Consider the following 25811-nt stretch of genomic DNA (forward strand, 5'->3'; position numbering starts at 1 on the left):
CTTTGCTCTGATTCTTGACTGTGCATAATACAGCTGTGGCCACCCCGAGGCTTGTGAGCCGCATGTGGCTCTTCCCCCTCCCCCAGGGTGTGGCTCATGAGGCACGTCCCCCCCCCCCCCCAGTGGCTCTTAAGCCTCCCGTGTGCCCCCCAAAAACGCTCCCCTCCTCCTGTGCTGACCTGGGCAAGGGAGTCATCTGGCGTGGCCATTAAAGATGTAGAACTAAAGATGGCGTCAGCTGGCGGGAGCCTGATGTGGCCATACGCGACTGGGGGCTCCTTTTAAAGGGACAGTCTTGTTGAGCCAAAAAAACCCAACCAACAAAAAAAAAACCCATAACACTTTGCCCCAGCTCTTTGTGCTGGATCCACTGGTATCTTGGCTCTTTTCCCAGAATAGGTTGGCCACCCCTGTCATAATATATTCTACAGTTATTGCCAGCTACCTTGTGGCCAGTGCATGAACAGGAAGGGAAGATGTTTTGGCTTACCTCTGTGAAGTGTGAGGATGGGTTGATCCTGGCTCATATAGACTTAGAAACTCTACACTAAATCATTGGGGCCGTTCTCCCTTCCCCAGATTGGGAAACAGGCGAGTTTGCCATTCTCTTTCTCATCTGCCCATTCTATTATCTCAGCAAACTTAGAAATCCTGTTCCAGACATTACAAGTACTGCAGATGAGTAACTTGTTTAAAGCTGGTTCCACTCAGTGAGGATGTGTTGTGTGGTCGTGGGTTTGTTTTTTTATGAAGGCTTCTGTTGAGGCAGGGGAAGAACACTTAAGGCACTGTGGTTAGAAAGGAATTAAATGCCATTGCTTGGAGCTTGGCAGTCTGTATTATGGAACATCCAAGCAAATGTTATTGGCTTCCTGTTCTTTCAAAATGTATTTTTCCCCCTCTAACACATCCTGTTCTCCCTTGTAACTTTTTAGATATTGAAACAGTGCCGTGAGCATGAATGGTTTCCTATAATTGTAACTGCTGTGCATAGTTCTAGCTGATTGAGACACACAAAACAGATGAACATCCCCTCCAGTCTTGCTTGCATTCTCAGCAGCTGTGCATTCTCTCCATAACACTGAAAGAAATTGATCACTGCTTCCAACCATAGTCTTTTCTCCATAATTTTGCCATGTGTAAGCAGTGGAGGTCCTGGACTTGCTGATACAATTTTTTTTTCATGAGCATACAGCTAACTGTCAATATTTCTTTATCTTCAATTCACCTTTTTCTTGAGACCAGTACAGAGATGTAGTAAATGTTTACTCAGAAAATAACATGAAATAATTGTGGCTACATCAGATATGACCACTGCAACTGTCCTTTGCAGAGGTGAAGATATATGCTCTGTGTTTAGGAACATGAATTCAGAAACATACTGAGGCTTCTCATTCCTTTCCTTCAGTTTATTTTTTCTCTTGGGGCTAGTTTACTATGCAGTCAGCTGTGCTTTCTGACTTCTGTCACAACTTCCAACTCATATCGGGTAGGTATTAATACACCGGGTCTAAGTACATGACTTCATCTCTCTGTTCATTTAATGCTTTGTCTCCCTAAAATAGAGAATCTAATGTAAATGAGCTTCTTTCCCTGTTCACAGGTTAGCTCTGTTTGCTCACCGTGAAGATGGACCAGGGATCCCAGCAGATATTAAGCTTTTTGACATCTTTTCACAGCAGGTGGCCACTGTTATACAGGTGTGTTCTGAATATAAGATACAAAGTTGGTCTTTATAAAGAATTAGTAGTTTCTCTCAACTCTAACTTGTGCGGTCTCAAATTTCAGTCTAGACAAGATATGCCTTCTGAGGATGTGGTGTCATTGCAAGTATCGCTCATTAACCTAGCTATGAAATGCTATCCAGATCGTGTTGACTATGTTGATAAAGTGTTGGAGACAACTGTGGAAATCTTTAATAAACTTAATCTGGAGCAGTAAGTGAACACTAATTTTCTTATGATGCATGGTATTTTTCCTGGAAGCAACCGTATTTAGCTTTTTAAAACCACATTATCCAGCCCCCTACCGAAAAAGGAATTTGATGTTACCTTAAGTATTTGTTTATTTGCTAGATTGTAAGATAGTATTCTAAGGGTCAATGAAGACCTCACTCTTTAAAGGTAATTATTGTCCTTTAAGGGTTTGTCTACAGTGCAGTTAGACACCCAGCTTATGGGGCTCAGGCTAAGTGGACTGTTCATTTGCAGTGTAGACATTTGAACTTGGGCTGGAGCCTGGGCTCTGGGGTCCTCCTAATAAGTTGGGATCTCAGAGCCTAAAGGGGTTCTGCAATTTAGCAGCCCCTTGGCCCAAGTCAGTTGGTAAGGGTCGACTATGGGTGTCTAAATGCAGTCTAGACCTTCTGAAATTACTGATGAAGACCAAGTAGCAAAGAGACCCTGAATAAATTAGGTTGTTAATTGGTGCTGACCTTTATCTTGGATACACAATTCAGTTCTTTCGTAAGACATCCCTGGTGAACAGCATTCAAGTTGCATTGTAGGAATGCTGGCTTATTCCCGAAAGATCTGTGATATGATCTTCAAGGTTGTCTTTTGGTTTCTGAAGAACATAAACCAGTGCAGCTCTTCCTAGAGTTGAAGAAACACTTCATACTATACAGTATTAAAGTCAACAGATCTTAATTTCTAAAAATTACATGTATTTGCATTCTTGTGTTCCTATTATCTGAGGCATACTAAATTGAACCAGATGCTTCTGCTTTGTTAGCTCAGGTCATAGTGTTGGGGTATCAAATACTGCTTCTGAAGTTCTCTTCCTCGCTGGTAAATAGGCAATCTATGGAGAAACCTTGCTCCCCATGCTTAGGTACGGTGGAATTGATTCCTTTTTATATGTGGACTGAATTTAACTTTGTTTTTAATGTTTATATTCTAGTATAGCAACAAGTAGTGCTGTTTCAAAAGAGCTAACTAGACTTTTAAAGATCCCAGTTGATACCTACAACAATATTTTGACCGTTCTGAAACTAAAGCACTTCCATCCGCTCTTCGAGTACTTTGATTATGAGTCCAGAAAAAGCATGAGTTGCTACGTGCTTAGCAATGTACTGGATTATAACACAGAAATTGTCTCCCAAGAACAGGTATGAAAGAATACAGCTAAATATTAACCACCACAACTTTCAGTATTTCTAATGATTTTTCTGTGTGTATGTGATGCCTTGGAAACTAACACTAATTGACCTGTTGGGTTTGGGGGTATATGTGTGTTTTTCAAAACTGCAGTCTAACAATTTAATTAGCACATGATTTTCTTGACCAAATTATGCTCCCCTCCAAAATGATCTAGTTCAGCTTCATGCATCTCCCTGGTGCATTGCATCTTGGCCTCCAAGATGTGATCAGAGGAAATCTCCTAATTACTGAGTGGGAGTTGAGGAAGGGGGGTGATTACATAGTTTCTCTAGCTGTCACTGATTTTGTTGGTTTTAATCAAAGGTGTTTAAACAAGTTTTTTTGCCGTGCCTTACACATTTGAAGAGATGAGAGCTATTCATGCACAGGGAATGATATTGTATTATGAGGGGCATGCTTCAGAGCAGGCTAAACTAAATAAACAAAGGAATTTTAAAACAATAATGGTCTCTCTTTTCCCAGTGTGCTTTGGATGCTGATTATAGTACTATTTTAAAGAGTAATTAAGAGCCTAAGGTGGCTGGATGTGTTTTGTTTTGCCTTCCTTACAGGTTGATGCAATTATGAATCTGGTATCAACACTGATCCAGGACCAACCAGATCAGCCTGCTGAAGACCCTGACCCTGAAGACTTTGCTGATGAGCAGAGCCTTGTGGGAAGATTTATTCATCTTCTACGTTCCGATGACCCCGATCAACAGTATCTGGTATGCTTTTAATACTGTCACATGCTCTTCAGAATGCCACCTGTGATTAGAATATCACTTGTTCATAAGGTGCATTTTAATGCAGCTAGAAGCAAGGGTACTAATTTTTTGTTCTTAGTGTGTGTTAAAACGGATTAGAGTGCAGAGCACTTACATTTCCCCATATGCAAATTGACTTGTGTGAAACGTGGTGCTGTGCAAGTCCAAGAGTGATTTACAACTGTTAATATTTCTATCATATAGTCCAGCTCGTCTGAAGTGGCCTTCAGTGTTGTTTTTGAAATTGAAGATACGTTGTGCACCATCTTGCATGTGCAAGTGTATGCTGGGTATACGTTCACGTAGAGGCAATTGGAGAATATATTTCCTTGAGCCATCCTAGTCATAGGCAACCTGCAATATTGCCAAATCTGTATGGGTTAGACATTTACTATAAATATAGACATAAGCAGTGTTCTTAAATTTTAAAACAGGAAACAAAGTAGTTGACTAGTGCATGCTCCCAGAAATTGGTCTGGAGCCCTGATTTCCTGAGTTTCCTCAATCTTCTGCGATCAGTATTTGTAAAACCCACTAACAAAATGTGCATCTTCTCTCCCTCTGTTAGCTTGCTTACGTGTAGTAGATTGGCCTTCTTGGCCAGTTTTCTCAACTAGTTCAAGTGGTAGTGGTATCTGCTAGCCCAGTGTTTCTTAAAATATTTAAAACCTAGGAAAACCAAACAATTTTTTTAAATGAGGAACACCAAGGATTTTTTGTTGAGCCCCCCCCCCCCCCCAAAAAAAAAAAGATTGGGGGGAGAGGAGTTACTGGGGGAGGGGGGAAGGTCTCTTGCCCCTTTAAGGGTGGCCATTTTGAACTCTGTTGTTCTGTTGGCACACCTCCGACTGCCTCGCTGCACAACAGTCTGCCACAGTACACAGTTTAAAAAACACTGTGCTAGCCATATAAAGCCATATAAATCTACTGATGAGCCATGTGGTTGTCAATAAAACTGCCCAGGAAACTTATGAATGCTCCAACTTGCAACAATAATGCTCTTTACCTTTGTGTGTATGAAATACCATTAATATAAGAGATAGGCAAAAAGGTAATAATCTCTTGATTTATTTTTGCTTGTACAGTGGCATGTGAATTGGTACAGATGATTCAAGTGGTGTGGTGTTTCTACTCAGCAGTTTTATTTAATAAAGCCATGTAGCTAGTAAGCAGTAAACTGAATCTGGAGTACATTAAAAGCTGTAATAAATTGCCTAGGGAGATTGTGGAATCTCCATAATTGGAGGTTTTTAACAGTAGGTTAGACAAACACCTGTCAGGGATGGTCTAGATGGTGCTTGGTCCTGCCCATGAGTGCAGGGGACTGAACTTGATGACCTCTTGGGGTTCCTTTCAATTCTTCTATTCTATGATCAGCTTTAGTTTTCATTCTGAGCTTTAGGCCGAAGGTAGAATGCTGGATTATACTAAAAGGGTACTTTAGGATTTTGTCTGAGGTTTTAAGAGTAAGTGTGTTTGGGGGAAAAAAAATTACATGCTGCTTTTTCTTTTGCTATTTCATTAAAGTGTTGCAATATGTGCCTCAGTTTCCTTGTTAGTAAAATGGAGCTAATGGTACTTAACCTGCTTTTCCTGAAATGCTTTTAAATATGTGGCTGAAAAATACTACATAAAGTCATGGGTTTTTAAAAAAGACTATCAATACTCTGGCTGTGATCTTGATCTGGTAAGTAGCTTGTGGCTGTAGCTAGACAATGCACAGCTCCTTCACTCACAAGCCTACCAGTGGCTTACATCCCTATAGATGGACCAGGATAGTATAGAAAAGTAACGATCATGTCCAGCACATGAAGTCTTGAACTGAACTTCCCATAACACTTTTGGAGAAAAGGATTCCATTTTTAAGTGTCAGTGGCAGAAGCTGATCCAGTCAAGGAATAGAGCTTTCTTGTGAATTGGCTACTTTCTCTGAATAACAGTATATTTAATATTGATTGGCTGTATAGTCAACTGGGAGGACTCTACCTTTACCTTGAATAGTCATGCTCCAGGAGAGAAGCAGAACATATCCTTAGATCAGTGACACTGCAGCCACAGAGCCTTATGGCTCCCATTGGCACCTGTGACTGCTGCACCAGTAAGTGAACACATGGTGTGGCCAGTTGGCAGGTTTCTCAAAGTGGTTTTGTGGACTACTGTGAGAAACACTGCCTTAGATGATGGCTTGGTCTTATTTTGGGACATTGTGGTGTGGTTCTCATTTATCTTTTCTGTTTTCGCACCTACTCTTTCTAGTGAGAGACTTTAAAAACACATGTTAGCAATGCCTGTATATAGGACTGACAAACTTATATGCCTGGAGGGAGGTATTGCAACCTATATTAATTGACCCTGTGTGGTGTTAACTTGTACACCTAAAAACTTTTTACAGAAGGCCGCCACTATTATAGTGTCAAGCCTCTATAGCTGCTAAAGCTTGAGGCTTTTTTTTTTTTAATTTCCAGGAGGGAAGAATTCTCCTCTAGTATAGGAAATAGTGTTTTAACTGTATCTTTCTCTTCACTAATTCACTGTCTTAATGTTAGTTGGGCAGGGATGAGTGTCAAATATACATGTTAAACAATGGCACTAACCCACTTTTACCAGTGTACCCTCTGCTGTAATTAGAGGAGCTGGAAAAAGATAAACTGTAGGAAGCAGAAGCATGGGGAATAACCAGGAAAAGTCTTCAGGAGGCTGAGGTAAAAATGCTGGTTTCTAGATGTTGCTAGATCTTATCTCTGATAGGTTTCAAGTGACCTTGGCTTTGAGCCTTTAAAGGTAATTTTTTATGCTTTTAAGAAGCCGCCAGATAAGACTTGATAACAGAAAACAATATAATTCATATATCAATATAAATGTTTTTAGGATACAATTGGATTGATTTCACTAAACTTTTCATTAATTGAATGATTTGCACTAAACACTTTTCAGTCCACTTTAACTGAAGCTGAAATCTTAAATATAGGTAATCCTTTCTTCCTCCTCTAAAAATTTGTCCTCGATCACACTGACCAATAAAGTAGTCCTTGAAGCACTTCTTTAAAATAGCTTCTTTTTTTTTGATCTGTAAATTGCTTTTTTCCAAAGCTGTTAGAAAGAATACAGAGAATTAAGGGCCAGAGAGGTTAATGACTTATTGATGAACATCAAGGAAACTTACATAATCAGCATTTCCTTGAATTGTAGGGAAGAACTACTCAGTGCCTCATGAGATAGTCAGGGATGCTGATAATTTGTTGCATGTAATATATGAATTCATCTCTTGTACTGAAAACAGCTTATGTCAAATTCTGCAAAATCATATTAGGGTTATGGCATACTGAGAGCTCAGTGGCTAGAGTAACTTTGACACGTTAGTTCTAAGCCCTCAATGGGGCTTAGCAACAATTTTTAATATTTTTTTTAAAAATGCATTGTGATTTTAAAATATCACTTCAGTTTCCAGTTACAATAGGATCTGTTAAAGAACTTAAAAGCTGGTTCTCCCCAGCACTGTCTCTGCATGGGACAGAAGAGTAGCGGGGAACAGGTGTGAGCCAGGAATCAGCTGATGGCCAACTCGTGCCTATTCCCAGACACTGTGACTATGCTTTTCAAATAGGGATGTTAACTATCGGTTATTTTACTAGTTGAGTAGTCGATGGAATTTCCATTGACTAGTCGATACGCACTTCTGCATTCCTCCTTTGAAATGTACAAGAGCCCCAGTGGGAAGAAATGTGGAGGAATGTGGAATTCCACGTGCAGCCGGGGCAAGCGGGAAGTCCTGCTAACTTCGGATTGCATGCAGTGTGCCAGCTTTGAAATGTACAAGAGTCCCCAACAGGGACTCTTGTGCATTTCAGTGCAGCATGGAGCCTGGGGTCAGCGGGGGACACAGAGTCCCCCACTGTCCCCAGGCTCTGTGCTGCACTGCCACTTTGAAATGCTGCGTGGGGCCTCCCCAGCTGATTCTGGGCTCCATCCAGCATTTCCGTGGAACCTGGGATCAGCTGGGGACTCCCCAGTTGATCCCAAGTTCCGTGCTGCATTTCAGTGGGGCTGGACGCTAACCATGCTGCGGCTCCCCTGCTTATCCCATTTTATCAATGGAAAATCTGTTGACTAGTTGATTAGTTAATTACAGTTATGGTAATTACCATGACACAGATACAGAGAGTAGATGTGGCGCTACAAGTTTATTTTAAAATAAAAAGAGATCCTGAGTTTCTTTCTTCAAAAGTTCTAGAAAGCTTCAACAGTATAAGCTCTTCCCCTTGAGGATATTAACCAGTCAGGTTTTATTTGTCGTCTTTCTGATAGCTAACCTTGCTTTATACTTTCAGTATTCTCCTTCATTAGGTACATTGAAACATATTGAGTTGACAAATGATCATCTTTAACTAGAACAATTTTTTTTCTTATGACGGTTTATTTTTTAGTTTTTCTGCTGGTCACAGTATGAGGATGGTCATGAAAAGATGAAAGATATGTCTACCACAGTTAACCCAGACCAGCGGACTTGGACTCAGGCTAAGAGCAAAATGAAAAAGCTTTTGTAGTTGTTAAAAGGAAATAACCATTCTTGAATAGTATCTTGTCTTTCTGTTGTAATGCCAGGTTGATGTTTGTCTTCACTACAGTGTTAACTCAAGGTATAGATCAAATGTTGTTCTTACTCTTGTACACACACCATTTCAGAGTGTAGTGGTGCTTTAACCTTAACTATAGTAAACTTCCGATAATCCGGCACCTTTGGGACCCAGGGGGTGCCGGATTATCAGATATGCCGGACTATCAGAAGGAGGGGCTATGAGGGGTCTGGGGTGGGGGGGTGCCACCCCAGACCCCTCATAGCCCTCCCCTTCCGATAGTCCGGCTCTGCCCCCGGCGTCCCTGATTCAGCCGCTGCTGAAACTGACCAGCAGCAGCTGAATCGGAGATGCCTGGGGCAGAGCAGCTGGAGTGCTGCCAGGTTGGTCGGGGTAATGCCGACCCTTGGCGTGGCGAGACCAACCAGGCAGCACCCTAGCTGCTCTTGGGGACGCCTGGGGCAGAGCAGCTGGGGTGCTGCTGGGTTGGTCCCGCAGCGCCGCTCCTTGGCGCTACTGGATCAACCCGGCAGCACCCTAGCTGCTCTGCCTCAGGCGTCCCCAAGTCAGCAGCTACTGAAATTGACCAAGAGCTGACTCCAGGAAGCCCGGGGCAGAGCAACTCTGCTTCGGGCTTCCTGGAGTCAGCTGCTGATCAGTATCAGCAATGTCTGACTTGGGGACGCCTGAGGCAGGGAAGCCCGGGGCAGAGCAGCTCTGCCTCAGGCTTCCTGGAGTCAGCTCTTGGTCAATTTCAGCAGCGGCTGACTTGGGGATGCCTGGGGCAGAGCAGCTGGGGTGCTGTCGGGTTGATCCAGTAGCGCTGAGGAGCGGCCATGCGGGACCAACCCAGCAGCACCCCAGCTGCTCTGCCTCAGGTGTCCCCAAGTCAGCCGCTGCTGAAATTGACCAAGAGCTGACTCCAGGAAGCCTGAGGCAGAGCAGCTCTGCCTCGGGCTTCCTGGAATCAGCTGCTGGTCAATTTCAGCAGCGGCTGAATCAGGACGCCTAGGGTGCTGCTGGGTTGGTCCTGCAGTCCCCAGGGGCAGCACTAGGGGACCTACCCGGCAGCGCCCCAGCTGCTCTGCCTCCGGCTTCCCCGATTCAGCTGCTGGTCAGTTTTAGCAGCTGCTGAATAGGGGAAGCCGGGGGCAGAGCAGCTCCAATGGTCCGGCTGCAGAGCACTTCTGGGTTCCTTATGGTGCCGGACCATCAGGAGTGCCGGACCGTCAGATGCCGGACCAATGGAGTTTTACTGTAGCTGGTCAGTTTGTGTGTGGATTGAAGTTCAGTTGCTCCTGATGCTTGAAGTATATAATGCAGCAGGGATGCAACTACAGGACACAATTCATTAGAATTTCAGCAGCTGCTTATCCGATAGTTCTGTATGCTGAGAGTTTGCAACTTGGGCTCTCTATCTTGAGTTACTAACCTCAAATCAAACAATTCTTGCAAAGAAGATGAGGCCACAAAATGATCCTGCACAATTCCAGGGTCAACTTCTGGGTCAACTTCTGAGACTGACAATGACACCTAGCATATGTCTACACAGCAGAGCTAAAGTTGAATTTAGATACGCAGCTTTTGTGACATTAATTGCATAACTTATGTCAAAATAGCTTAATTCGGCTTTTGACGCTGATTATACAGCAGGAAGTTGAGGGAAGAACATTCTTCCTTCAATTTCCCTTACTCCTTGTGAAATGAGGGTTACAGTGAGTCAGAGTAAGAAGTCCTCTAGCGCGACATTATTTTGAAATAAGGCGTGTAGTATAGATGCTTATACTATGTTACTACAGAATAACGTCAGTTATTCTGGAAAAAACGCTTCTGTGTAGACGTATCCTTAGTATTGAGTGATCTGGCTGTGAAAATATTGACACCTTAAGCAATTATCAGCACTTCAAGAAATGGAAAGTAATCTACAAATGTTTAGGATTGGAGTTCTATACAAAAACTACATACAAGAAAAGTAACCTGAAAGTAATTCTCAATATGCAGTCAAAACTGCTTTCTGTATGAATATGCAAGCTGTTTTCTGATCCCACTCTTTAAGCTTATGTATGTGTTGTACTTAAAACATGCTCACAACCTTGGATTCTCAACTCTTAATACTCATTCGAATCAGCAGTCTTGTCAGAAGGGACTGCACATTCAGTACAGCTGTGCAAGTATGTTCACGTTTTTTAATTAACATTTTAAATTGCTCTCTGGAATCTCTTCAGGTGTACCTTTTGAGGGTATTTATTAGTGATTTGATCTGAGAAATCTAAAGCCAGTTTGTATTGATTCCTTGAAAAGAGTTCCCTAATCCTTAAAAGCACAAGATATTACATGGTCCAAAAGGCAAACATGGAAATATCTTTAGATTTATGAAAATAATTTGAGTGCTTTCATTTTAGATTTTAAACACTGCCAGGAAACACTTTGGCGCTGGAGGGAACCAACGTATTCGTTTCACACTTGCTCCCTTGGTTTTTGCTGCGTATCAGCTTGCCTTTCGCTATAAGGAGAATTCCAAAGTGGTGAGTTATGGACATTTTGTGAACTTGATGCTAGTCCTGCCCTCTAAAAAATGCCTTCTGCTTGGCTAAAGTTTGTGTAGTTAAAAATTTCATACCGGGAATTAAAAATCTGAATTCTTCATCTTTTTAAAGCAGATATTAAATACTAGAGGATTTACCTGGCATTGCTCAGGTCCTTGACTGAAATAATTCGTTTTTCCTCATTTAAATCCATTGCTTTGGGGTGGGCTGGGGATCAGAGGTTTAGTATACAGGCTTCTCCACTGAGAGAGGACAACCCCAGCTCTCTTGTCATAAGAGCAACTTGTAGCCAGGTGAGAAGCACCTTTCCATTGCTGCTGCTGCAGCAGGCACAGCTAGAGGTGGGGTGCATATTTCCTGGCTGGGGGTGGACAGACAGACCAACTTGCTGAAATATATAGTAGGAAGCTGTCCCTTTCTCCGTTCTTGCCGCCTACTGCCCCAAAGGCTGTCCCAATCCCCGTATCTGGCCACTGCTGCCTCTCTGTGATCATTATACACTATAACTCTATCCCTACTAGTAAACCCCTCCTTTTTCCTTTTTATGAGAAACAATCACAGCCCTGGCACAACCAAACCCTTGTCTTCCTTAAAGTTAAGAGGAAGCTGTATAGTAAATTTTGTAGTCCTGGCTCTTACCATTTAGGAGGAATTCTTGAATGAGCAGACACAAACTCTCTGTCTGGATAGATTTATATGTAGCAAATCAATTTCTCATGCAATCAAGAGAAGGTTTTTTTTTGTCTCCCCCCCCCCCCCCCCCCGCCTCCACCATTCAGGTTCCCATCTAATACTGTTTGCCCAACATTTTATGAAACAAAAATTGGATAGAAGCTTGGATAGTTCTAGATTATGTTCTGAGAATAAAGGTGGCTGACTTCAATGCTATATCATGCAGCTAATTATTAAGGGAGCATACTTCAGGTGACTTAAGTGAAATTGCTACTGAAAATCAAGCTAGATATCTGTAGCTCTAAAAGTGCATAAAATTAAAATAAGCTATCTTTAAAAATGTTAGGCCTTTTGAAGGCAAATAATTTTTCTCAGATTATGGTAGTTACTCTCAGAATTCTGTAGAGTTCACTCCAATCTGGCCCCTTGAAAACTAGCAAAAATGTTTGTTCTACACTTTGTATGCTAATTGGTATTAGAGATGTTAATACATTCCTCATCAAAATGTTTTCCGGGTGAGCATCAAAATCTCTTATGTACTAAAGATTGTATTTTATAGTGACCCCTGTTTACAAGATCATGTGCAAATGCCCCTTTGCGTGGTTGGGCTGGCTTGCTTAAGTATAATCATGGTAACTGCGTGCTAAAATTGGGTGTATATTTCTGAAAGTGAAGCTCCAGAATGGGGAAGGTGATATTTTGTGCTACTTTTGAACTTGAAGGTTGTCTATGTCCTGGTCTAGAATTCTTAATGGTCTTTCACAGTAGTGCAGTCAAATTTTATGTGGCAACCTACTCTAATGTGATCAATCATTCTGCTTTCTGAGATCAGTTGAGAGAGGAAGAGAATAAGCATGTTTTGATTATTTTGTTCTCCTGACTCTTACCCTTCTTGCTGTTGCAATGGTTTAGTCCAAGCTTTGACTTAACCTTCTTTCTGTTAGGATGACAAATGGGAAAAGAAATGCCAGAAGATCTTCTCGTTTGCACATCAGACCATCAGTGCTTTGATCAAGGCAGAATTAGCAGAGCTGCCTCTGCGGCTCTTTCTCCAAGGAGCACTGGCTGCTGGAGAAATTGGTTTTGAAAACCATGAAACAGTGGCCTATGAATTTATGTCCCAGGTAACGTTTCAGAATATTTTTCTTCACCTGCATTGCTTTAAAAACTTGATTTAGCTAGTTTGGTTATGAAATTAAATCTGATATTTAACTGCAAAATCACTGAAGGTGTGATTCTTGTTTTTAAGACACATATTAAGTCTAGCTTCTCCCTGCCTGAACAAGTGCTTCAGTGTCACAACTTCTGGAGCACAGCAATGCCACTTGCTGTATCACCATTCCTTTCATTGGAGAATGTGGCTTCTTCTGATCTTAAATGTTACTTCAGCAGAATTTCTAGGCTTAGTTCAAAGCTCCAGCTGCCTGTCTCATGTAACCTCAAGATGTTTACAGTAAGCTTCAGAAGTTGCAATGCTGGGTCTTGCTAAAATTCTCAAAACTTACATTAAACAATTCTTTTATCTGAAAGTCAACCTCATTTATTTAATAGATCTGTGTTAAGTAACTCCTTGGGTTAAGCTTACTTCACATTTGACCAGATTACTGGAAAACAGTGTAAAGGTCAACCTGTTCCTTCTACTTAACACCTCTGTCTCCCTAGCTGATAACCTTTTGAAAGATGTGCCCTCCCCCACATTGCCTTGTGTCTCCAAAGCCAAGTCTGGACAGTTGAGACATGGAACATGTGCTATGTTTAACTTTCTAGTTGTGGGTGGTGTAGGATTTTTAAAAAGTCACTTATAGATTCTTGTTCCATGAAATTGAGACCATAGTCAGGTGTGTGTGGGCGTGTATGTGAGCAGGTTTTTTTAAAGAGGGCATTTTCTTCATGCCTTATGAGACACTTGCATTGGTACTTTACAAATATGTTTATGCTGGACATACATACTAGTGGGCTTTATTACCTTGGATCACTAACTTATCCTTCATTGGCTTTATCTACCCCTGAATCATTTCACATTCTGGTTATAGTGTGGAATCTACACCAAGGGCCATCTCTAATAGGAAGTGCCTTGTCTTAAAGCAGCCATTTCAATTGAAGGCTAAACAAAGCTTTACTAAAGCTTCTGAGAGGATTTTAAAGATTTTTATAGTAGGCTACTGGATTTTTTTGTTTTGGTAGGTGGCTTCTTAAAACAGGTTTGCGCTTTTTTTGTGTACAGGCTTTTTCCTGTTTCTGACTTGCTTCTAACAACACAAGAATTCATCTATCCTGTTTACTAAGTATTCAGCCTAAAACTGTGCAGAATTCCAGAGCCTTTAGAATACACTTACATTGCCTTTGCTAATATTGGTATAAAGAACAATAATTGTAATTTTGTTTAATCTCTTTTGTTGCATTAGGCATTCTCTCTGTATGAAGATGAAATCAGTGATTCAAAAGCACAGCTGGCTGCAATCACCTTGATAATTGGAACGTTTGAAAGGATGAAATGCTTCAGTGAGGAGAACCATGAGCCTTTGAGGACTCAATGTGCACTGGCAGCTTCAAAGCTGCTTAAGAAGCCAGACCAGTGCCGGGCTGTAAGCACTTGTGCCCATCTGTTTTGGTCTGGCCGAAACACTGACAAAAATGGAGAGGAGGTACGGGGGGCATATTCACAAAAAATGTGATGTATCTTTCCACAGTTTGGATGTCTGACTCCTTTTTTAGGAGTGTTTTTGGTTTCATACATGTGCTGTAGGTTTAATTGAAGGTTGTCATTTACATATTAAACTTTTAAAATGCAGTAGAGAAAACACTACAGAAAGATAGAAGTAAATGTAAAACAGCTTCATAAGGTTCATATAGGTTCAAAATCACAGCAACTGAAATACTTAGATTTGACTATATCTATACTGAGTGCATGATGCTAGAAGACCGTGTGTAAAATAGTACACAAGCAACTGATGCAATACTAAGTTTGCACTATTAAGAAATGCTTAAGTCAATGTTTAAAATGTGTGCTGCTTTTTCCGTACACATGTGCTTTAAGGAAGTCTTGATGTGATCATATTTTTTTTTCTCCTGTCTCAGACAGAGGATGACAGGATCATCAGTTAACAAAAAAAAAGCATCTATTACAAAACAACTAAATTTGACTTTCCTAAAACTTGGCTTGATGAGAACGACAAAGTAAATAAAATAAGCTCTAACTATAAACAGCTGAATAGTGCAGTTTTTGAAAAGCATGCATTTAAGGACAGACCCAGTGTTGACTAATTTGAATAGGAAAAAAACTATTGAATGCAAGTTGAAATGAATAATAAATTAGCCACATATTGAAATGTCTTGTTTATAGGTTTACTGAAGTTATTATGCAGGTAACTTTCAAAATGACCAAGTGGATTCCAAACTAATTTTTTTCAAACTCAAAGCAGTCCTGTGTCATAGGTAGAAACATTGTAATCAGATTTTTAAAAGGGAAAAATTGAACCTTTTTAATCTGTTGCTGAAGGGATTTTTCTCAAATTAAATTTTAAAGGCTCCTTTCTGCAAAGATCACACAACAAACTTCTGCCAAAATAGTGAATCTTTCAGAAAGTTTAGTATAGTAAAAACTCAAAATAGATTTAACAATGAAAACTTTTGCCACATGAAATAAGTATTGGGTGCGTTCATGGTTAAATTTCAAGGAGTGCTTGAATGCTCTTACTAGGATAGTGAATTTAGGTAAGTTTTTGCATGTCCCTGTGCTCCAAGTGAGCAAGATTCTTGATACACAGGTGTGTTTGACTGTTTGCTGCTCAGGTATTGGTTGGAATGTTAGAGGCTTACATATAACACTTTATTTTCTCTAGCTTCATGGAGGAAAGAGAGTGATGGAATGCTTGAAAAAAGCTTTAAAGATAGCAAATCAGTGCATGGATCCTTCACTCCAAGTTCAGCTTTTTATAGAAATTCTGAACAGATATATCTATTTTTATGAAAAGGAAAATGATGCGGTAAGTGAAGATCTCTTATAGAACCATAGGATTGTCTTGAAAATAGTCCTATTTTGAAGTTTGTTCCTTACATTAGACTTTATGCTCAGCTGTCCTAGTGACATGAGTTGATTGCATCCCACAACACTACTTATTTGATATTGCCTTTTCTTGGTCCTTTTGACGAAGTAGTGAATCAGTTTTGTGTATGTGAAAGATATCCCCCCCTTTTCTAAATTAATACAGTTGCCATTTGTCTCCTAGCTGCTTGGTGTGGGTTGTGGGGGAAGAGCTGTGCTGCTATGGTGTAGACTTTCCTATACTGACAGAAGGGGATTCTTGGTTGATGTAGGTAGTTGATTTCCCTGAGAGAGAGAGTAGCTAGATCACTGAAAGAATTCTATAGAACTCTATTCTATTTTTTTCCTTTTGTTTTACTAAGATCAGACTAACATGGCTACCTCTCTATTATTTTTCATAGTGAAGAGTAGGTTGACCTAACTACATCTACAACTAGTAGTCGACTATTGTCAGCTAGTGGATAAGTGTTTGCTTATTGGATAGTCGATTAGTTGCTTACATCCCTAATCCACACACATACTACCTTAATATTGGTGGTGCACATAAGAAATTTCAACCTGTCCAAGGACAGAAAATGTTAGAGGGAACATGTCATTGTACTTAATGAAAATGGATTTCAGATGCAATAAGGTATGTGATTTGGGTAAAGAGTCTGGGGTAACTTCAGCACTTGTATGTTTCCTGATAATGCTACTGTGAAATAAGATTGCAGGGGTTTATTGCCTAATTAGGTTTCAGTGGTTAACATACTTCAGAGGCTGCTTTGTATTTAACATGCCCTTCCAAGATGCACAACTTCAAAACTCAGTTTCCGAGGTCCTATTTTTTTTTCTGCGTGATATATTTGAAGTGCTTTCCTCTGCCTTGCCAAACCTGCATTGATGCTCACAGTAAATCTTGTTGAGAAAATAAATTTTCACATTTACCTATAACTATATGCTAAATAATTGTAATATAGAGATAAAGCAGTCCCTGAAGCATGTATTTATAATGGAAGCTGTTCTAATTCTAAGGTTAATAGTGCCAAGTTTATTCATTTCTATGATTTTTTTACAAAGGATTTTGAAGTATTTTAACATTGATGAATTAGTCTTTGCAGACTCACATGAGGTAAGAAGTATTGTACCTATATTAAAGATGGGTAAATGGAGGCAATAAGGATGTTGTCACACAAATTTGTGGTAGAGCTGCGAGACTACGACTCTTGTGCTCTAATTTCGCTTGGAGGCAAGTCTGTGGGTGAAAAGAACTAAGATTTGTTTAAATGTGCAGAGTTGTCATTTACAAATAGCTGTATATATATATTTATTATAGGTGACAATTCAGGTTTTGAATCAGCTCATACAAAAGATACGAGAAGACCTTCCAAACCTTGAATCTACTGAAGAAACAGAACAAATTAACAAACATTTTCATAACACACTGGAGCACCTGCGTTTGAGGAGGGAATCACCAGAATCTGAAGGGCCAATTTACGAAGGTCTTGTTCTTTAAAGAAGATAAACTTGCACAGACATGCACACACTGTACTTATTTCTGTCCTTCCATTTACACACTGTCTTTTTATTACGATAGATTTAATAGACTGTGCCTTTCAGAAATGCCAAGTTAAGTTACAATACATTTAAATGTGATGTGTTCAGTTCAGCACTTCCAAACACTTACATTTAATATGTTAGCAAATTTAAAAGGTGTTCAGATTGGACCAGCAGCTATTGATTGGATCATGAATTAGCATGACTGGACTTGTTTGTTTAAAATTGTGACATGTTAGGGCTCTTTTATTCCAAGTGCTAGCCTATCTTTTTCAGTCCATGTTCATTGTCGCTTCTGTAGCACTATGGAACTTTAATCTGGCAGTAGCTATCCATCTCAAAGTAATCTGATTTCTGTTTTTTTCTTTAATAGAACATATGATTTTGGGGGCTATTGTTGGTTGGATTCTGCTTGAGCTTTTCTTTTAGTGCAAGTTAAGTCTAAGTGTAATATTTTCCCTAAAAACTAGAATATATTAATGCATGTTTGGAGAGTTTTAAAACACCATGCTCAGAAACAAAAGTTATATTTTGCATATTAGGGCTCTGTGACATTCAGTGAGGGGCCAGTACTGTGCACAGGGCGTATTTATCGAGATAATTTTGTTCCAAATAGTATTAAAAAATAGAGAAATTGTGATCTATAGAGTATATGTATAACCATTATTGTAAATTTAGGGGAAAATGCATTACACAAGTTTATTCAGTATCCTGATTTTGCACCATCGGAACAATAAAGTTGCTATTAACTCTGGTTTTATGTCTAATGTTTGTTGGATTTAATATTTCTTACAATAAATAAATTTCTTGAATTATAGGTGGTGTCATAAAATCTAATTATCTAACTCAGATTAATGGGAGAGGGGTACATTTGGTGTTCCAGTGAATGCAGATGGATTACAAAACGGCTACCTAACATCAGAATTCAGCCAAATACTCATATGTTCACTTACTAGCATCTGGCTGAATGGTGTTGGGGCCAGTGTGTGTGTAACGAAAATTTTGAGATCTGTCATATAATAACCCCCTTAGCTCTCCATGGATCTAAAGGAAATTGCTTTCAGCCAAAACATTCCATCTAGTAAGGGATGGGAGTCTCACAAAATTGGAGCTTGCTGATCTCATTCTGCAGAAGAATTCTACCACTGAAAACAGTTGGCTAAACGCTGTGTCTTGCCTGGTCCTAACTCCGCTAAAGGACTAATAACGAATAAAACTCTATTGTATGTGTTACGTACAAATAGAAGGGAACCCGTATGGGCAATGACTATAGAAGTCCGTGTTGACATGTAAATGCTGGTGGATAATACCTAGAAATCTTATGATCCAAGCAACTGGTTCAATACAGCACATTATATGTTATGGTGATGGTGCCTTTATTAATTGTAGTAATAGTGGATCTCTGAAAAAGATGCTGTACACTATGCTTTAACATTTGCAATAGATTCACAGTTTGCAAATTGCTAGATATGCCAGCTGAAAAGTTTACTGTTGGCATCTTTCGGTCTTTCTTTCTACGAACTATTCTGCAGATTGCTATTATGCTAGAAAGGTATAAACTTAGCTTCTCCATATCTCTAACGAGTCTCCACTCTAAAAAGTTTAGTGAATCATCTTTTATAGTAAGTTTGTATATATGCTGGAGCCAGGATGCTGCTATGAATATTAAGGAAATCATCTATTTTATGATGCTTACACAAGTCTTTTCAATTTATTTTAATAGAAGTTTTACAAAGTAACATTTCAAAACAGTGGTTCACAGCCTGCATGTAACACAAGATGGGTCATAACAGCTGATTGTCTGCTATGTAATGGACAAATACAATTATTAACCAACTAAATTTTTGTCTGCTTTGAATGAGGAAGTGGTTGCAAAACAATGCAAAGGAAGATCATTGTGTGTGTGTGTGTGGTGTGGGGGGGGGGGCAGAGATGTTCTCCTGGAAGTTAAGAAATAGCACCTTTCATAAGTTTCAGGACACACAAGTTTGAAACTGTTAAATTGGGAATCCATAAGTCGAATGTAGTAAATTCAAAATAATTTTCTAGTGTAGACACATGGCTAGACTTAAAACTTTGCAATTTAATTTAATACTAATTTTTAGTTGAAACAATGATTGTGGATAGTGATATGCATAAAAACATAAGATTGTAAGCACTGTTCATGGATTAAAAAAGATGCCCATGTGGATTAATAGTTGAAAAATATACTTCTGTGCTACCACACATAATTGGAGCATGCCTTTATATTTCTCTGCAACTTTGATCCTAATAGCCATTGTTGAAATGCCTGACTGAACAGACTGGTCACAAATGAAAAATTAAACTTAGACCCTTACTAGTTCATATTTTTCTTCCTTCTGCTGATCTCTTCCTTCAACAGTAATAAGCCCACATTAACAACATTCATATTTGGAGCAGTACACATTTCTATATATCCCTCCCTTGTTAATAGTTGTTAAACCTTCCAGTTACTTAACAAATATATTTTATTCATTTGTGATTGTTGTGAATTCATTCAGTTAACTGTTTTATAGACATGCACAGGTATAAAATAGGTAGGCTGCTGTTTTTTTTAACTATGGCATTATATACAAGCAAGACCAAGAAAGTATGGTATCATACTCTATAAAACACCATATTCTGCTCCTATATGAAACTCAGTTCAGCTGAGGGACAGACACTTGGATCATCTCTAGTGTGTAATTGTATATTTAGTAATTTGGCGGTATAATATTGCTTACACATTGATAAAATGCATGTATAACTTAGGTTAAACTTTATAAAATTTGTAAATTGAGGGATGAATCACTGAATGGATACTGTAAAATCTCGAGTATAATGCGCACTTTTTTCCGACTTTTCTTGGGTCAGTCGGGGTGCGCATTATACATAGGTGTTGGGTTTTTTTAAAGCTTTATTTTGGTAGTGCCCTGGCTCGCTGCCTGCCCAGTGCTCCTTTAGGCTGTGCCTGGAAACTTTCCCACTGCAGCACGGTGCGGGGGTTGCTGCCCCACCAGGCTCCTGGACAAGGTGAGGAGCCGGCGGCACTGCCAGGCGGCAGTGCCCTGGTTCGCTGCCTGCCCGGTGCTCCTTCAGGCTGTACTCGGGTCCCCACAGCGTGCGCAAGCTCAGCGAGCACTAGGGAAGGAAGAGGCTGTGCAGCCAGAACCTCCAGGGTGAGCCTGCAGGTGGGAGCAGTGTGTCCCTCCCTCCCACTCTCCTGCAGCCCGGGGCCGTCTCCAGGAAGTGGATGAGGCTGGGCTTGGTGCTGGCAGATCTGCTCCTGGCTGTGGGACAGCCATCTGTTGGCAGAAGTTGTGGGGCTGCTAAGCTTGATGGCTTCAAACCCCAGGGCGCATTATAAATAGGAGTTCAGATTTTTTCATTATGCTAAGCTTCCAAAGTCGTCATACATTGGGGTGCATTATACTTGAGATTTTACAGTAAATACTGGAAATTGAATCAATTTCAAGTTAGATTTTAACTTTGATTCTTGCAGTATATTTATTGTTTGTACTTTGTGGCCTGCAGAAGTCATCTACACTCTGAGGTTACATAAAAATCCTAATATATTAACACCTGAAAGTATTAAAGGTGAAAGACTTTGGGATCTCTTATGTCACTTTTAATAGAAATGCCACTTTGCCTTTTTTGCATGTCATTCTGCTTTGAATAGAAAAACTTAGTTATTTTCTTGTTGTAGTGCTTTAGCATTGGTATCTTTCTCTGTGTATTTTAATTGATCTCTTAAGCTTACACTGACTTAAGAGTAACCAGTAGTAGTCCAAATTCATGGTCCTACACCAATCCATCATGAGTAGGTTCCTTTTAGAAGTAGTGTTTCTCTCATAAAAAGCTTGCTTTTTTTTACATAAAAATATGGGGATGAATTTTAGCTTTACCAGGACACAGTAGTTTTATAAAAGCTTTTCTAAAACTCATGTGGCACAGTGGGTATAAAACAGGATTAATGGCTGAGTTCAGCCACAGCAGCCAAAATGAAATCTCATAGAGAGAATGATGCACACATTGCCCATGACAAGCTGCTCTAATGATCATCAGAAGTGTATAAGGAGCCCAACACAAACCAAACACACAGACAATAATGGCTAAAGACTTAGCTACTCGTTTGTCCCGGGAAAGTCTAACTCTGTTTGCCATGCTGCTGGCAATATCTGTTCTCCTTGTGGTGTTGCAAACATTTTCTATAGCTTTGTAAAAACTGCCCCTCAGTTGTTTAGTCTCAACATCTACCTGTAAGGGTGGTAAATCTTGACCAACATTAAAATCTAAGGACTGGCTATCAAGTTTATGTAGGCTTAGTCTTGAACCACAGGGTCGAGAAGGTGAAAGGCTACTTGTTCTCTTTTTCTTATCGCTCTGTCTAGCAGTAGGTTTTACAAAAAATATATGCTCCCTTTTTTTCCCTTGAAAACTCATTTCACAGTCCTCTTGACCAGGGGCTAGGATTTCATTTCTTGGGGGAGTGCGCTTCCTAATGTTGATGTAAATACTTAAGTTGAAGTATGTAACACTAATGAAAGGTGTAAAGAATTCAACAGTAGAAGCAATCATTAGGAAATACCAATTGTAGAAGAATTCAGCATAGCACTCTCCTTCAGGGAGGATACTTTTTTGAGCAATATACTCCCAACTGATGATGGCTGGGCCATAGAGAAGAAAAGCTGCAATCCATACAATTATCATCTTCAATATGGCATTTCTAGTCATCCCTTTCTGAGCTCTGTAGTTCACCTAAAGCAATAAGAAAAGTAACAAATTATATGCATGCTCCCTAGAACAATTCAGTAGATTAGCTACAGTATTAAAGATTCCTTTATTTTCTTTTCTTGTTTATATTGGGTTTTTTTGGGGGGGGGGGGGAAGGGGGGAGAAACATTTATGAAAATGAACCTTTTTTCCTATACACACACTAACAAACAAAAGCCCTCCTTGCCACACTCTTTCCAATACCCACTATTTAGTAAAATAAACACCCTCCCAAGCAACACCTTGCTTGCTTGTGGGTGTTCAGTGGACAAAAAATTGCACTTTGTGTGGTTCCTTAAGGTTATTGTGAATTGCACAAAACATGAGTTCTGGAGGAAATGAGCCACAAAGAATGTTCTAGTAGTGCAAGTCCTCCCTTCCAGGGATTGTGCCTGCTTGTGGGATATGGTAGGAATATAGGTTGATGTCTTGATTATTATATTTGATCCTGTGGCATTAGTTAAGTAAATTACGTTTCTAACAGGAACTGAGTTAGTAGAACACCTTCATAAACACTAAACTGTCTGGAAAGTATGTAGAGTTTAATTTTGGGATGACAGGTTCTGATCACCAAAATTAGTGGATGCTGTATGTCTTCCCGCCAGGCATTATTGCAGCAGTCTCTAACCAGTAACAGGGAATATTAAAATCAATATTTTAGGAAATCTTACTGCGAGCCAAAGTCAATGACATGAAAGATAAAGAACAAACTCAGAGCTTGCACTTTGTGCGCTGCAGTCTCCGCAAAACGCTTGCTCTGAAACAACGGCTGTTTCACTGACTGCCTAACTGCTAAAAGACGTGGGGGTCAGCGATTGAGTTGTAATCCTATACTGGCTCTGGACTTGCTGTAAATGAAAGACATGCCTGCTGTGCCCGTTAATTAACAGTTGTGGTTTGCCTTTCACGGGCAAATTCTGCTGCTGCTTTGTGGCTGTGACTGTACCTCTCGTGGTCTACTCAACTCTAGTTTCTGTACCGAGTCAGACTAGCCAGGACGCGCAGCAACTCTCCCGCGACCTCTTACAGATCAGTTCCCGCTAAACTGGAGCCCCAACCCTACCGACCTCTCGCTTCGTTTGGCTGAGTCGCGCCCGGCCCCTGGAGCGCACTTGTCAGGCAGCCGGGCTGTGGACCGTGCCGACCCACCACAGTCTCAACCCCCCGCCTCCATTCTCCTGGCATGTGTGAGCGGGTCCCACCGCCGCGGCTGCAGAGCCCCAGTCCCGGCCGGGTCTGAGGCGAGCAGGCTCTGTCCCTTACCGCCTGGGTCACGGAGATGAACCTGTCGAAGCTGATCAGGACGATGTTGAAGACGGAGGCGGTGCACACCAGGTAATCCACCACCAGCCACAGCTTGCACAAGCCCTTCCCGAACTTCCACTCGCCCGTCAGCACGTAGGGGATGTAGAGGGGGATGCAGAAGCCACCTGCGGACAGAGAGCTCAGCGGGGATGAACGCGGGGCAGGCCCGCGGTGCGGGACCCAGCCTGGGTCCCTATGACCTCGGGAAAGGCGGGCTCGGGCCCTCGCTAGCCCTGCTCCCCCCCAGCAGCGCCCAGCGGGGAACTGGCCGTGGTGCTGAAGCAGCTGCTAACGCGGGGGAATTAGCCTGGTCCAGCCCGAGGACAGACCCACCTGGGCCCGGTGCTGCCCGGTCCTGGGGGCGCCGCCCGCGCGCTCAGCCTGGCCCGGGCCATGCCCCTGGCCGTCCCCAGCGGCCCGCCCGGCTGCCGCAGAACTCACCCACCAGCAGGTCGGCCAGGGCCAGGTTGAGGAAGAAGAAGTTGCCCTGCGTGCGGAGGCTGCGGTCCACCCCGAAGGCCAGGATGACCAGGGCGTTGCCCAGCACGGTGGCCACCACCAGCAGCCCCATGAGCGCGGCCAGCAGCGCCGAGAGGCCGGCGGAGAACTGGCCGTGGTGCTGAAGCAGCTGCCCCGCGCCCGAGCGGCTGGAGAGGTTGAGCCCGGGCAGGTCTCCGGGCATGGCTGCTGCGCTGGGCGGAGGGCGCGGAAGGGGCTCAGGGACGCGCCATCCCTGCCCGTCGGGCGGGAAGCCGCTCGCTGGGCGCCGTCTGCTTGGAGGGCGAGTCGCGCTCTGCGCACCGAGCCGGAGCCACTCCGGAGGAACTCCGGGGCGGGCTGCGTCCCCCGGCCCCTCCCCTGGGCGCGGGGCCCCGGCCGGCCAGGGGGTGGGGAGAGGCGGGGACTGGCGGGGGCGGGAAGCAGCCGAGCCGCTGGGCCTGAGGCTGGGTTGCCTGCGCCTCACATGCCAGCCCCTCCTATGTCTCTTCCACGCCCTAGTGCAGCCAGGGGCCGGCCCCGGCTTTCGGGAGTCGCTAGGGACGTTAGGTGCCAGCCTGAGGCACTTGACGCATGGTTTTAGAGGGGGCAGATGCTCAAGACTTTCTAAAGTCAAACCCCTTTCATGGGTCTTGCTTGGGGCACCCGCCACCTGAGCTATAGAAAAGCACCGGCCAGACGCTGCCCAGACAGGTTCCCTTCAGATTCCTGGCCTCACACACTTTTAAAGCCGACCCCGACCTTACTAGCATCCCATGGTGCTGGTTAGTGTGGGGGGAATGACAGCGAATTTCATTAGACACACTGTGGTCCCCCTGTAGCTATATCTACAGTGAAAGGCTATTTCAGGATACCGGGGTACCCCCAAATAGCTATACTGCATCTTAACAGCAAGCCCCCTAGTCCCACCTCCTTGTAAAACTCATTCCAGGAGAAGTAAGGGATGTTTTGGAATAGCTGGTTATTTCAAAATTTGGCATTGTGTAGACAGCACCAAATTTCGAAATAGACTATCTTGAAATAAGCTGTGCTATCTGCATAGCTCAACTTGCATAGTTTAGTTTGAGCTAGCGCTGCTGTGTAGATGCACCCTGTCATTGCCTTTATCTTGGAACCCCAGTCCCTTCTATTCTATACAGGCAACATATCCAGCTATCCACAAAAGTTAGGTAGCCAGTAAGCAAATTTCTTCAAAGAATAGTTAATGTGCCCAGAAAAAAAGCTTGTCAAATTCTGGGGTATGTGACTTTTTCTCCTGTTTTAACTCTTTCACAATACTTAATTTGTTTGCTCTTCAATACTGTCAAATAGCAACATGGAACAATCTTTTCAAGGGCTTTAGAATTGCCAGCAACTCTGTTTATACAAGGCTAGTGATTTAAGTAGCCACTGAAAAGGTGTTTGAAATATGACATTGAACTAACACTTTTGGTCATTTCCCCATACAATATACCTTGCTAAAGCCCTTCCAATTTCTCTGGCAATGAAAAAGGAAAATGTGCAAAAATGATTTATTTGTACACAAAAGAGAAAATAAACCAGGAAGAAAGGAAATAAAAAATTCCAGAGCTGACACTTCGGGAAACCAGGAGCAATTATTGTTTGCAAAACACTTTTTATTTGACAATTAGTTTTACATTGCACTTTGTTACAAAACATATTGTAATTGGAAATGTTTTAGACAGCACTGTCTGTTTAAGTGTCCAATCCAGCTCTCACTGAAATGAATGTGACTGCTTTAGAGAACCCACAACATCTACTGAAGTCAACTATGATTGAATGTATCTGTGCTTGCAATGGGTGAAATCCTACTCATCTAACTCATGTGAGTTGTTCCACTGCCCTAAGATACGTGCTTACAACCTCGCTTTCAGTCAGTGAGAGTTACACACTTTTCAAAGATTAGCTTTTGTCCCTTTGACTTTAGTGGGACAATCTTTGTAATTAAAGTAAGC

At 41.7% G+C, this 25811-nt stretch overlaps 2 protein-coding genes across 3 annotated transcripts in view; one reads left to right on the forward strand and one right to left on the reverse strand.

Annotated features, from left to right (window-relative positions):
* VPS35 (VPS35 retromer complex component) overlaps positions 1–18034 on the forward strand; it is a 45173-nt gene extending 27139 nt beyond the window's left edge. For both annotated transcript variants that reach the window (XM_006121196.5, XM_006121197.5), the window contains exons 9-17: positions 1604–1700; positions 1789–1937; positions 2902–3109; positions 3713–3868; positions 10884–11006; positions 12644–12823; positions 14105–14344; positions 15542–15685; positions 17060–18034. In XM_006121196.5, coding sequence (XP_006121258.1) covers positions 1604–1700; positions 1789–1937; positions 2902–3109; positions 3713–3868; positions 10884–11006; positions 12644–12823; positions 14105–14344; positions 15542–15685; positions 17060–17239 — 1477 coding nt within the window. In that variant the 3' untranslated portion in view covers positions 17240–18034. The remainder of the gene's footprint in view (positions 1–1603; positions 1701–1788; positions 1938–2901; positions 3110–3712; positions 3869–10883; positions 11007–12643; positions 12824–14104; positions 14345–15541; positions 15686–17059) is intronic.
* Positions 18035–20662: 2628 nt separating this feature from the next.
* LOC102449592 (histamine H3 receptor-like) lies at positions 20663–24055 on the reverse strand. The gene is made up of 3 exons (XM_075940191.2): positions 23800–24055; positions 23317–23483; positions 20663–22038 (listed from the first exon to the last, which is right to left on the reverse strand). The coding sequence occupies exons 1-3, from the start codon at positions 24038–24040 to the stop codon at positions 21151–21153; spliced, it is 1296 nt and encodes a 431-aa protein (XP_075796306.1). The 5' UTR covers positions 24041–24055; the 3' UTR covers positions 20663–21150.
* Positions 24056–25811: the final 1756 nt, after the last annotated feature.

This window comes from Pelodiscus sinensis, chromosome 12 (genome assembly GCF_052426305.1).
Source record: "Pelodiscus sinensis isolate ZL-2025 chromosome 12, ASM5242630v1, whole genome shotgun sequence".
Taxonomy (NCBI): domain Eukaryota; kingdom Metazoa; phylum Chordata; order Testudines; family Trionychidae; genus Pelodiscus; species Pelodiscus sinensis.

Bases quoted from the DNA above. Each gene is read 5' to 3' on its own strand.
- LOC102449592 (XM_075940191.2), bottom strand. From the start codon at position 24,040: ATGCCCGGAGACCTGCCCGGGCTCAACCTCTCCAGCCGCTCGGGCGCG. The intron at 23,484-23,799 runs GTGAGTTCTGCG...CTCTGTCCGCAG, and splicing joins CCTGGCCGACCTGCTGGTGG to GTGGCTTCTGCATCCCCCTC. The intron at 22,039-23,316 runs GTAAGGGACAGA...TTATTGCTTTAG, and splicing joins TCATCTCCGTGACCCAGGCG to GTGAACTACAGAGCTCAGAA.